This window comes from Chiloscyllium plagiosum, unplaced genomic scaffold, assembly GCF_037043375.1.
Source record: "Chiloscyllium plagiosum isolate Xiang-an unplaced genomic scaffold, Cpla_swu_hap1 HiC_scaffold_15, whole genome shotgun sequence".
In the NCBI taxonomy this organism is placed as follows: domain Eukaryota; kingdom Metazoa; phylum Chordata; class Chondrichthyes; order Orectolobiformes; family Hemiscylliidae; genus Chiloscyllium; species Chiloscyllium plagiosum.
This window is the reverse complement of record NW_028270153.1, coordinates 68031513-68045994: the sequence shown is the minus strand read 5'-3', so window position 1 is coordinate 68045994 and position 14482 is coordinate 68031513. Positions and strand designations below refer to the sequence as shown.

The 14482-nt window shown below is 41.9% G+C and overlaps 1 protein-coding gene across 1 annotated transcript in view; it reads left to right on the top strand.

The window, feature by feature from the left end:
* The window catches only part of LOC122559976 (endothelin-1), a 269764-nt gene extending 260145 nt beyond the window's left edge, over positions 1-9619 (top strand). The window contains exon 4 of the mRNA XM_087994618.1: positions 7527-9619. Coding sequence (XP_087850744.1) covers positions 7527-7689 — 163 coding nt within the window. The 3' untranslated portion in view covers positions 7690-9619. The remainder of the gene's footprint in view (positions 1-7526) is intronic.
* Positions 9620-14482: the final 4863 nt, after the last annotated feature.

Here is a 14482-nt window from a genome sequence, read left to right as displayed (position 1 = left end):
CGCAGAGGGTGGTGTGTGTATATGGAATGAGCTGCCAGAGGAAGTGGTGTAGGCTGGTACAATTGCAACATTTAAAAGTCATCTGGATGGGTATATGAATAGGAAGGGTTTGGAGGGATATAAGCCGGATGCTGGCAGATGAAACTAGATTGGATTGGGATATCTGGTCGGCATGGACGGGTTGGACAAAAGGGTCTATTTCCATGCTGTACATCTCTATGACTCTATGACTTCATTCTGGGATGCATTCCATCAGGGCCAGGAGACTGGTCTATCCTTAGCTCCATTAGCTTGCCCAACATTACCTCTTCCATAATAATGATTGTTTCCAGGTCCTCACCTACCTTCATTTCTTTGTCATTATTGGAATGTTATTAGTGTCCTCCACAGTAAAGACGGACTTAAAGTACCTGTTCAATGCCTCAGCCATTTCCTCATATCCCATAACGAAATGCCCCTTCTCATCCTCTTAAGGACCAATGTTTACTTTAGCCACTCTTGTTTATTTTATATATTTCTAAAAACCTTTGCTATCTGTCTTTATAGTCACTAGATTTTTCCCATGTTCTGTCTTACTTTTCGTTATAGCTCTTTTTGTGGCTTTCTGTTGACCATTAAAGATTTCCCAATCTTCTAGTTTCCCGCTGATCTTGGCCATTTTGTATGCCTTCTCTTTCAATTTGATAGCTTCCCTTATTTCCTTAGACTCCCATGACAGATTACCCCTTTTCTTACAGTCTTTCCTTTCCACTGGAATATACTTTTGCTGAGCACTTTGAAAAATTGCTTTGAAAGTCCTCCACTGCTCGTCAGCTGTCCCACCATAAAATCTTTGTTTCCAGTCTGTTTTAGCCAAGTACTCCCTTACCCCCTTGGAGTCTCCCTTGTTTAAGCACAGGACCCTGGCACTAGATTTTATCTTCACACTCTCCGTCTGTATTCTAAATTCAACCATACTGGGATCACTCCTTCCAAGAGGAGCCCTAACTATGAGCCCTAATTAATTATTCCTGTCTCATTATACAGGGCCAGATCTAGGATAGCTTGTCAGTTTCATTACATAACGTTTAAGAGTCACAGGTAGACAGGGCAGTGAAGAAGACTTTTGGCACACTGGCCTTCATCAGTCAGGGCATTGAGTATAAACGTTGGAAAGTCGTGTTGCAGTTATACAGGACAGTGGTGAGGCCACACTTGGAGTATTATGTTCATTTTTGGTCACCTTGTATAGGAAGGATGTTATTAAACTGGAAAGGGGTACAGAAGAAATTTACAAGGATGTTGCCTGGACTCAATGATCTGAGTCATCGGGAGAGGATGGACAAGCCAGGACTTTTTGCTTTTGAGCATAGGAGACTGAGAAGGGGGACCTTGGAGATGTATAAGATCATGAGAAACATGGATAGGGTGAAGGCACTCAATCTTTTCCCCAGATTTGGGGAATCGAGGACTAGAGGGCATCAGTTTAAGATGAGAGGGGAAAGAATCAAAGGGAACCCGAGGGGCAATTTTTTTACACAGAGGGTGGTACACAGATGGAATGAGCTGCCAGTGGACGTGGTTGAGGTGGGTACTATAACAATATCTCAAAGGCATTTGGACAAATTCATGGATAGAAAAGGTTTAGAAGGATATGGGCCAAGTGCAGGGAAATGACGTGAGCATGGATGAAAAGTTTGATCGGGGTGGCCCAGTTTGGGCCAAAGGGCCTGACTCAGTGCTGTAGGGTTCTATGATTCAATGAAAAACCTCAATCAAGTTTGTGAAACATGATTTCCCTTGCAGAAAACCATGCTGACTATCCCTATTCATTCCTTGCCTCTCCAAATGCTTACAAATCCCATCTTTCAGAAACACCTCCAACAACATATCCGTCATCGAAGACAGACATCACAGGTCCATGGTTTTCAGTCTTCTCTTTACATCCCTTAACATTAGCCATTCTCCAGTCATTCGGCATCTCACCCGCAGATATTCATGATACAAATATTTCAGAAAGGGGCCCTGCAATTTCCTTCCTAACTTCCCACAACTTGCTGGGAAATACTAATCAGGTCTAGCACATCCTATTCTGTAAGTTAATTGTTTTCAAAACATCAATATTTATTTCTCTGCATTCTCAAGCCTCCATTTCTTTCTCCACTGACTTGGAATATTCATTTGATATCATAGAATCCTTAGAGTGTGGAAGCACGCCATTTGGCCCAATGAGTCCACACTGACCCTCGAAATAACATCGCACCCAGCCTCAAACCCTTACCCTATGCTTGTAACCCTGCATTTCCAATGGCTAATCCACCTAGCCTACACATCCCTGGACACTATGGGCAATTTAGCACGGCCAATCCACCTAACCTGCAGATCTTTGAACTGTGAGAGGAAACTGGAGGAAACCCATGCAGACACAGGAAGAATGTGCAAACTCCACACAGACAATGCCTTAGGGTGGAACAACGCTGGGTCCTTGGTACTGTGAGGCAGCAATGCTAACCATTGAGCCGATATATCTATCCCCATATCTCTCCCATCTCATGAAGTCAACACAAAGATGATCTCTTTAATCATTAAGGCGTCCTACTCTCTCTTACTCTTTATGTACTTATAGAATTTCTTTGGATTATCCTTACCTTAATCTGACGAGACTATTGCATAGCCCCTCTTTGCCTTCCTGATTTCCCTCTTAAGAGTTCCATTGCATTCTTTATACTGGTCAAGTGATTCACTTGAACACAGTTGCCCATATCTAATATATGGTTCTTCTTTATTCTTGACTAGAGTGTCAATATCTTTATTCATCCATTGTTCCCTAATTCTACCAGGCTTACCTTTCACTCTGACAGGGACATAATGACACTGAATTCTCCTAATCACAATTTTTGACAGCTTTCCATTTGTCAGATGCCCCTTTACCTGCAACAGTCTATTCCAATCAACTTTGAAAGTTCTTGTCTCATACCATTAAAATTTGCCTTAGTTCAATAAAGAAGTTTAACTTTTTTGGAAGACTTATCTTTTCCCATGAGCATTGTAAAACTAGTAGAATTATGATCACTTGACCCAAAGTGCTCCCCTACTTGGTTACTTACGCTGCCTTATTACCCTGGAGAAAGTCAGGGGTTGCTCCTTCTCTAGTTGGACCATTTACATATTGATAAAGAAAATTTTCTTGAACACAATTAACAAATTCTTTACCATCCAATCATGAGGGGCATGGATAAAGGAAAGAAATAAGGTCTTTTCCCCTGGGGTAGGACAGCCCAAAACTAGAGGACATAGGTTAGGGTGAGAGAGGAAAGATATAAAAGGAACCTAAGGGGCAACTTTTTCATGCATATATGAATAGGAAGGGTTTGGAGGGATAAAGGGCAAGTGCTGGCAAATGGGATTAGATTAATGTGGGATATCTGGTCAGCATGGATGAGTTGGACCAAAGGGTTTGCACGTTTCTATGACTCTATAAATCAATGGTATTCCCAGTCAATATTTGGAAAATTAAAATCCCCTATTATTACAATCTTATTATTCTTTCATATGTCTGAGATATCGCTACATATTTTTCCTCAATTTCCATCTGACTACTGGGAGTTCTGTAAATCAAACCCATTAAGGTGATAATTCCTTTCTTATTTCTAATTTCATGCCAACACTTTCACTTGACAATTTTTCAGAAATACCTTCTTTAGAAACAGCATTAATGTTTTCCTTAATCAAAGTCGCCACTCCCCTGCCTCTCCTTCCATTCAATCCTTCCTATAACATCTAAAACCTGGAATATTGAGCTGCCAGCCCTGTTCATCCCTCAGCCAAATTTCTGTAAGAACTATGATGTCCCAATCCAATGTTCCCAAACATGTCCTGAGTTCACCAGTCTAATGTAAGACTCCTTGCATTGAAATAAAGCTTCAAGAAACTGGGCATGCAATGTAGGGGTTGGATGTAAATTGTAAATAGTTCATGAATTGAACAGTTTATGGGAAGGCTAAACTTGGAGGTGATGCAAAGTAAAGGGTTGACTATATGATTAGACAAATAGTAGATATCGTGCATGTGTACAAGAAGGTATGCCATACAAATATGGATCTGGGACCTGAGTGTGTAGGCACCAGTCATGTTACCTTTTACCATCCCCCGTTTATAGTGTTGCTCAGTAAAGCTTGTTAATGTTCATTTATCTGAATGTAGACCTGATTTCACTACAGGTTGCACACAGGAAAGAAATTGTAAGCAATCTCAAACACTTCAATGACTTTTTCCAAACACCAAACCAACTGAGCTAAGCCAATCCCCACAATAGTAAAATCAGAGAGTTAGATGCCGGGCTCAAAGATTGCTTTGGGTGTAATGGGTTTTGCTTCATAGGGCACTGGCACCAGAAGTGGGGAAAGTGGGGTCCGTACTGCGTGATTTCCTTCACTTGAATCCCCTGGCACAACGTTCTGGTGAATTATATAACTAGGGCTGTGGAGAGGACTTTAAATATTGGGGAGAGGATGAGTGGAGAGTTAAAGAGAGAGAAAATTTAGCAAGTTAAAGAGAATAGAAAAGGCAATTGTGCAGTGTTATAATTTGGGTAATAATTATCGTAATGTGGTGGGAATAAATCATTCAGATGCACCCACAAAGAGTGTTGTATTCAGGAAAATGGTAAAAAGAGAAAAAGTAAGAGTCCTGATCTGAATGCACTTAGTCTTTGTAGGGGCATGAAAGAAATTCACAACAGAGACATGATTGCACAACGAACCAGGCTGAAATCTAAATATTCAGGGTTACCAGACATTTCAGAAGGATAGTCAAAAACCACAAGATGAGTAGATAGTGGCGGTAGTTATTGAGTCATAGAGTCATACTGCACAGAAACAAACTCTTCAATCCAACTCGTCCGTGCTGACCAAACATCCCAATCTGATCTCGTCCCATTTGCCAGCATTTGGCCCAGATTCTTCTGAACCCTTCCTATTCATCTACCCATCCAGATGCCTTTTAAATGTTGTAATTGTACCCCCTTCACTACTTCTTCTGACAGCTCATTCTATACATAAGCACCACCCTCTGCATGAAAACGTTACCAATAAGGTCCTTTTCAAAACTTTCCCCTCACCTTAAATATATTGCCTCTAGTTTTGGACACACTCACCCTGGGAAAAATACCTTGGCTGTTCACCCTACCCATACCCCTCATCATTTTATAAACCTCTACAAGGTCATCCCTCAGCCTCTGATGCTCTCAGGAAAAAGTTCCAGCTGATTCACGCTCAAACTGTCCAGTCCTGGCAACATCCATGTAAATCTTTCCAGTACCATCTCAAGTTTAACAACATCCTTTCTCTAGAAGGGTGACCAGAATTGTACACAGTTTTCTAAAAGTGGCTTCACCGATGTTCTATACAGCTGCAACCTGGTGTGCCAATTCCCACACTTAATGTTCTGACCAATGAAGGTAAGCATGCCAAAAATGATGAAATCAGTAATTAGAAATGGTCTTGGTTTGGTTTGGAGGATCAAAAGGTAGGCGCAGTTCAATTGGAGATAAGAAATTGGAGATAAGAAACTGATGGGAGTGACTATAGAGTGGGACAATGTATAAATCTAAGAAATAATGAGGGTTTTATAAGAAAAGCACTGCAATGATCATGGGCTATTTTAATCTCCACATGGATTGTCAGATCAAATTTGCAAAATCAGTCTGAAGAATGAATTCATAAGGACAGTTTAATAGTAAAATAATTAACGAAACCAATCAGTGAACTTTGTATTTTAAACCCGCTAATGTATAATAAGATAAGACAAATTAATGGCTTTGTAGTCAAGGATCCTCTAGCAAATTGATCATAACATTAGGCCTCTTCTGGAATATTATGTCCAGTTCAGGTTGCCCAGTTACAGGAAAGACATTATCAAGCTGGAGAGGGTTCAGAAGAGACTTAACAAGATGATGACCAGGTACACAAGGTTTGAGTTATAAAGAAAGACTGGATACGCTGGGATATTTTTTAACTGCAGCATGGGAGGTTGAGGGGTGACCTGATAGAAGTTTATAAAATAATAAGAGGTATAGATAGAATTGATGATAGTTGTCTTTTCCATACGATGGGAGATTTCATGCCAAGCGGACACATTTTTAAGGTGAGAGGAGAGAGATTTAAGAAAAGAGGCAAATCTTTTATGCAACAGGAGGTTCATGTGTGGAATGACCTTCCTGAGGAAGTGGTGGATGTGGGTACAATTACAACGTTTAAAACACATTTGGCTAAGAACAGGAAAGGTTTGGAGGAATGTGGACCAGGAGCAGGCAAGTGGGATTAGTTTGATTTCGGATTAAGTTTGGCATGGACTGGTATGACTCTATAATAGAATATCACATTCAGATGAGTTTGAGAAGAGTCTGAATCGAATGTTGTAAGCCTAACTAAAGGCAATTATAAAGCTGGGAAGGCAGTTGGTTAAAGTGTTGGCAAAATAAATTAGAAAGCAAGATCATAGACAGCAGTGCCAGATATTTAAGAAGATATTTCATAATTCTGATCAAAGAATCATACATTGCTTATGGCACTGAAGGGGACCATTCAGCATGTCCTGTGCATGCTGACTGTCTACTACAGTGTCTTGTCCCAATTCTCCAGTTTTTCTCATAGTGTGAAAATGTTGTAAGGTCCATAGAAAACTTGAATTTCCAATTTATTTTAAAGAATACCTATACTACGTATTTCTTTCTTTTTCACTTCCCCTTTAAATTTTCAGCCTGGTTCTTACTTGCATCATCTACCTAATATCTGCTACATGCACCTTTGCTTCATCTTTGTATCTCTTAATCATCCAGGGAGCTCTGGATCTGTTTGATCTACATTTCTCCCTCATATAATTGTGTTCAAACCTGTTCCAATGCGCACTGTGTATTCTCCCTTTAGAGTTTCCTCTGACAGTCTTTTCCTCCAGTTTGCCTGATCTGGATGCCTCCTCGCATTGGGACTCTCTGCATTTGTTATTTTTGTTGAAATGCTTGCTTATTCTCATGATACAATGATTACTTTCCTTTAAATGTCCCCTAATTATCATTTAACCCATCTTATTCCCCAGACCCAGATCCATCAATGGCTTCCTACTCTGTTGGGCTGGGGAGGTACAAATCAGGAAAACTCCTGAACACACTTCAAAAGCTCTTCCTCCTCTGGCCTTTATATTATGACTACTCTAGAATATATAGAATGATTAAAGTCTCTCCATTATCATTATTCTATAGTTTTTTCCACCTCTTGGTAATTTCCCTGGAAACATATTCCTTTATATAGAGGTGGTCAAAAGAATAAACTAAATAAATTATCATGGTGTCTCTATATTTTCGTAGTTATAACCAAATAGATTCTGTCCTTGACCCTTCTCAGACAGTCTCTCTCTTCAACACTGATACTCTTAATCATTCCCTCCTATGGACTAATGGTAACAACACATTTAATTTAAGGGACAGCACTACTGTGGGAAGTTCTATAACTTCAAGGTATTTGTTTCACGAGTTCTGTCTCTTCTCACAGCCTTCTCGACAAGACGGTGTGGTCGAGTGGACAGAAGGTCACGTTCCGTGTGCCCACTGAGACACCTCGAAGGTATCCGCTGCCTGTGGCAAGGCCTACACGATATTATGGGATACACAATGATGCAGAACAAAACAGTGGACAAAAACACATCCCTCTCTGACGCGGTACCTACTTTTTATCCTCAATTCGAACAGAATGCCAGTGATGCAGTGTCACCTGTCCCAACAGCCCCGGACACACCTGTTCTCTCAGTCACTGCTGCAGACATCAGATCGGCCTTCTTGAAATTGAACCTGAGGAAAGCAACTGGGCCAGATGGAGTGCCCGGCTGTACACTCAGATCCTATGTGGACCAGCTGGCAGGAGTGTTCGCTGATATCTTTAACCTTTCCTTGCTACAATCTGAAGTCCCCACTTCCTTCAAGAAGACCACCATCATCCCAGTACCAAGGAAAACATATGCCACTGAGCTGTTAAGGCCCATGGCTCTGACCTCTGTAATTATGAAAGGCTTCGAGAGGCTAGTCATGACTCACACCAACTCAAGCCTCGATCCTGTACAATTTGCCGACCAGTGCAACACAGCAGACACCATTTTCCTAGCCCTACACTAAAATCGAGAACATCTGGATAATAATTGTAGTCATTGGAAGCAGATGGACCTCGTTAACTACAAGGATCTTGATTGGGGTTTTAACCTGGGCCAATCAGAAAAGCCTTGAATGACCAATATAACCAGGAGATTAGAATCTCCTCAGTTGAGGACTGATTCTCAGCGGGCTGGCCACAGCCAATGGACTGTGCATTCATAAATAAAGGGTGAATTAGTGATGGGACACCAGCCTCTGTGCAGTTATTTCATAAGGATGCCAACATCAGGCTTCTACTTACTGACTACAGCTCTGCCTGTAACACTTTAATCCCAACCAAACTAACCTCCAAACTCTGAGACCTACGTCTTGGCTGTGCTCCCCAAAACTGGATCCTCTGCTTCCAGACCCACAGAGTGCAATCAGTGAAGATAGACAACAGTTCTTTCTCCAAGATAATTCTCAACACCTGTTCCCTGTAAAGATGTGTACTCAACCCTCTGCAGTACTCCCTGTATGCTCACGACGGTGTGGCCAAATTTTGTCTGAGTGTCATCTGCAGGTCCGCTGATGGCACCACCATTGTAGGCCAGACATCGAACAATGACAAGTCAGAATACGGAAGGAGATAGAATGCTTGGTGTCATGGTGCAAAGATAACAATCTCTCCCTCAATGTCATCAAAACTAAAGAACTGATCATTGACTTCAGGAAGAAAGGAGAATAACAAGCCCCTTATCTACATCAATGGAGCTGAGGTGCAGAGGGTCGAGAGTGTCAATTTCTTAACAGTGATGATAAGAATCTGTCCTGGACCTCCCACATAGATGTGATGGTAAGGAAGGCACAGCAATACCTCTTCCTCCTCAGGAGGCTTATTAGATTTGACATGTCCATGAGGACTCACCCCAACGTTTACAGAGGCATCAAATAAAACATTTTTTTCTGGGTGCATCATAGCTTGATAAAGCAACTGTTCTGCCAAGGACCATAAGAAACTACACAGAGTTGTATGCACAGTCCAGACCATCACACAACCCAACCTCTGATCCAAGGACACCATCTATACTTCTCGTTGCCATGGAAAGTCAGCCAACATCATCAAAGACCTTTCCCATTCCAATTATACTCTCTTCCAACCTCTTCCATCAGGCAGAAGATACAGAAAGTTAAACACATGCACCAAAAGGTTCAAGAACAGCTTCTTCCCCACTGTTACTAGATGCTGAATGGACCTCTCAAATTTCAAATCTAATGTTGACCTTGCTTTTGTTACCTCCTGTGCAATGGTAACCTTGTATGCCTTGCTCTGTCGAAACATCCTATAATCTGAATGTCCTTATATATTATGATCTGCCTGCACTACACACAAAACAAAACTTTTCATTGTACTTAGGTACATGTGACAAGAGTAAATCTATTCACAAATCTGTAACTGCACCAGGAAAATCTGTGGAATGCATTGTGATTGATGGCAATAGCAGTAGATATTTTGCTTGATTTGAGGAGAATGCGGAGTGATATTGCCTCTGTATTGCTCTCTGTTGAGATTCCTGAAGAAGGGCTAATGCCCGAAACGTCGATTCTCCTGTTCCCTAGATGCTGCCTGACCTGCTGCGTTTTTCCAGCAACACATTTCCATCTCTGTTGAGATCTTCAATTAATAGATGGTGCCAGGATGGGCATTGTGACTCATCTCTCAGCCACTTGCCTGTTTATAATTTGCAAATCATATAACATTGGCTATAAATTAATCTATCCATAAAGACACAAGTCTATTAGCACTTCGCCATATATTCTCACCTTCATATTGCCCCACAGATCACCATAGCATCACTGCACCAGAGAACATAGAACATAGGACAATACAGCGCAAAACAGACCCTTCAGCCCTTGATGGTATGCCAACCTATGAACTAATCTAAGCCCATCCCCCTACACTATCCCACCATCATCCATGTGCTTAACCAAGGATTGTTTAAATGCCCCTAATGTGGCCAAGAATCTTTCCATTGACCCAGTACTCTGTCTTCCTCTTATTCTTCCCAAAGTGAATCACCTCACACTTATCTGCATGGAACTCCATTTGCCACCTCTCAGCACAATTCTGCAGTTTATCCAAGTCCCCCTGCAACATTCTTCCACACTGTCCATAACCCACCAACTTTAGTATCATCTGCAAACTTACTAACCCATCCACCTATGCTTGTGACAAACAGCAGTGGTCCCAAATCAGATCCTTGTGGCACACCACTAGTAACCGGAATCCAGGCTGAATATTTTCCATCAACCACCACTCACTGCCTTCTTACAGAAAGCCAGTTTCTAATCCAAACTGCTAAATCATCCTCAATTCCATGCCCCTGCATTTTCTCCAACAGCCTACTGTGTGGAACCTTATCAAAGGCTTTATTGAAGTCCATGTATACCACGTCAACTTCCCTACCCTCATCCACATGCTTGGTTACCTTCTCAACTCAATGAGATTTGTAAGACATGACCTCCTACCCTTGACGAAACCATGTTGACTATCTGCAATCAAATTGTGCTTGCCAGATGATTACAAATCCTATCTCTTATAAACCTTTCCAAAACTTTTCCTACAACAAATATAAAACTCACTGGTCTATAATTACCTGGGTCATCTCAATTACCCTTCTTGAACAAGGGCACAACATTTGCAATCCCCCAGTCCTCTGGTACTAAACCTGTAGACAAAGATTACTCAAAGACCAAGGCCAAAGGCTCCAACATCTCCTCCCTCGCTTCCCAGAGAATCCTCAGATAAATCCCATTTGGCCCAGGGGACTTGTCTCCTTTCATTCCTTCTAGAATTCATAACACCTCCTCCTTACTAACCTCGATCCCGTATCTCATTCTTCTGCTCTACAATATTCTCCTTTTCTTGAGTGAAAACAGATGAGAAATATTTGTTTAGCAACTCTTTGATCTCCACAGGGTCCACACACAACTTCCAATATCAGTCTTTGACAGGCCCCATCCCTACCCTAATCATCCTTTTATTCCACTTGTACCTATTGAAAGCTTTATTCTATTTGCTAAAGACTGCTCATGTCCTCTCTTTGCTCTTCTTAACTCTCCCTTTAAATCCTTCCTAGCTAATCTGTATCTTTCCATTGCCTCATCTGAACCATCTTGTCTCAACGTCACATAAGCCTCCTTCTTCTGCTTAACAAAAATTGCAATTTCTTTAGTAAACCACGGTTCCCTTACCTTATCACTTCCTCCCTGCCTGACAGGGACATACCTATCAAGGACACGCAATATCTGTTCCTTAAACCAGCCCCATATTTCGATTGTCCCCATCCCCTGCATTTTGCTACTCCATACTATGCATCCTAAGTCTTCCCTAATGGCAATATAATTGCCTTTCCCCCATCTATAACATTACCTATCCCTTTCCATCGCTAAACTAAACTTAACTGAATTATAGTCACTTTCCCCAAAGTGCTCACCTACAACTAAATCAAACACCTGGCCTGGTTCATTACCAAGCACCAGATCCAGCCTCTCTTGTTGGCCCTTTGACATACTGTGTCAGGACACCCTCCTCCACACATTGGACAAAAACTGATCCATCCGATGTATTAGAGTTATAGCATTTCCAGTCAATGTTGGGGAAGTTAAAGTCCCCCATAATGACCACCCTATTCCTTTCACTCCTATCCAGAATTGTTTTGCCGATCCTCTCCTCCACATCCCTGGAACTCTGCAGAGGCCTATAAAAAAACTCCAAGCAGTGTGATCTCTCCTCTCCTGTTTCTAACCTCAGCCCATGCCACCTCAGTAGACATGTCCTCGTTAAAAGTTCTTTCAGCCACCGTTATACTATCCTTGACTAATAAGGCCTCACTTTCTCCTCTTTTATTGCCTTCTCTGTTTTTAATGAAAGATCTAAACTTTGAAATCTGCAACATCCACTCCTCACCCTGCTCTATCCATGTCTCCAAAATGGCCACAACATCAAAGTCCCAGGTACCTATCCATGCTACAAGCTCACCTACGTTATTCCATATACTTCTGCCGTTGAAGTAGACACACTTCAAACCAGTTTGCTGTCTGCCAACACATTCCTGTGACCCTGAAATCCTATTCATGCCTTCCTTACTCTCATCCTCCTGTGCACTGGAATGACACCTCAGGTTCCCACCCCCCTGCTGACATAGTTTAAACCCACCCAAATAGCACCAGCAAATTTCCCACCCAGGATATTAGTACCCCTCTGGTTCAGGTGAAGACTGTCCTGTTTGTACAAGTCCCACCTTACCCAGACTGGGCCTAATTATCCAAGTATCTGAAACCCTCCCTCCTGCACCATCCTTGCAGCCACATGTTCAGCTGATATCTCTCCCTATTCCTTGCCTCGCTATCACGTGACATGGGTAACAAACCAGAGAAACAACTCTGTTTGTTCTAACTCTCACCTTCCACCCTAGCTCCCTGAAATCCTGCCTTATATCCCTATCCTCTTTTTATCTATGTCGTTGGTACCTACATGGACCACAACTTGAAGTTGGTCACCCGCTCCCTTCAGGACCCCAAGAACACGATCCGAGACATTACAGACCCTGGCACCTGGGAGGCATTCGTTCCCAACAAACCTTCTATCTGACCCTTTAACTATTGAGTCCCCAATGACTAACACTCTCCTCCTCTCCCTCCTTCCCTTCTGTGCAACAGGGACAGACTCTGTGCCAGAGACCTACACCCCACTGCAGGCCCCTGGTAAATCATCCCCTCCCAACAGTATCCAAAACAGTATACATATCTTTTAGGGAAATGACCACAGGGGATCCCTGCACTGACTGTCTTTCCCCCTTCTAACAGTTACCCAGCTTTCCTTGATCCTATCTGCCAATAACTTCTCATGTCCCCTCCTGGCTCTTCTTAGCTCTCTCTTTAGATCTTTCCAGGCTAACTTGTAAGATATGAGGAGAAAGTCTTTTCACATAAGTGGTCTGTAATAGACTGCTTGAGAATGTGGTGGAGGCAGATTCAATCGAGATTTTCAAGAGGAATTAAAATTATTACTTAAAAGTGAAGAATGTGCAGGATTACACAGAGAAGGCTCAGGAGTATTGGTTAGGAGAAAGTGAGGACAGCAGATGCTGGAGTACCAGAGTTGAAAAATGTGGTGCTGGAAAACACAGCAGGCTTATGAAGGGCTTATGCCCAAAACGTCGATTCTCCTGCTCCTCGGATGCTGCCTGGCCTGCTGTGTTTTTCCAGCACCACATTTTTCAACTCAGGAGTATTGGTAATTACATTGCTCCTTCAAAGAGCAAATGTAGACACAATGGACTCAATGGTCTTTTTCTGGAGCAATTCTATTGCTTCTCTATTATATATTGGTAGTTTGATTGGATCAAAACTGTTATTTATTTTTGTAGTCAGTTGAATACCATCAATGAAATTAGGTTCCTGATACTGTGTGATAGATTGGTAGTTTGATTAGACCAAGACTGTTACTTGATTTGTAGTCATTTGCACACTGCGAATGAAATTAGGTTCCTTTTATTAATCCTGATATACAGGACAAATTGCAGAGCAGATCCTAGACAGAGTGTGGTTTTGTCTCTCACAACTTGGAGTCATAAAGTGCTGATGGACCATGATGCATTTCCTATTGATTATGTCGTGTTGTTGGGATTTGTGTTTTGAGAAGTATTTTATGGAAAAATCTGTTTAGCTGTATCACATATATTTAAAAATATCCTTTAAATTGAATGTGATGGCAAACAGCCAACTATCAAGTTTTGTTGGAGGCAAACTTGACAGTCTAATTGAGTAATCTAGTTAAGTGAAAGCTCTTTTAACTCTGAACAGGTCTGAGCGCTGTTAGCTGTCACTAAGCAGGTTTCAATTGCTCCTGGGGTGTTAAAACTGTGAGCTCTGGATTGGACTGTGAGTTTCAAGAATAACTTCAAAAGCTCAGAATTAATTAAGAGATGAGAATTTTGTCAGTGACGGATGGGACAGCCTGTGGGTAGAATGGAATGTTCTGCATTACAGACCACAGCATTCACAGACTACTGCACCAATCTGGAAGAAAACTGAGACAAGTTGAACAAAACAAACACGTGAACATGCCTCAGTGCATCTTCCTTTTAATTCCGTACCACAGAAAAGAGGGAAGGCAGGACAGGATGAGAGAAAAGACAAATTTGAGGGTTAAGTCAGAAGTGGGGCAGCAGAGAAGAGACGGGGTAATGGAGAGGCTAGGATTGAGGCAAATGAAAGGAAATGTCAGTATATTGAAGACAGGAGACAGAGAAGAGTGGAGACATTGTGTGAGATTGGAAAGGGAAGAGTGTTGAGGCCTTGAATTTAAGTGAGTGACGG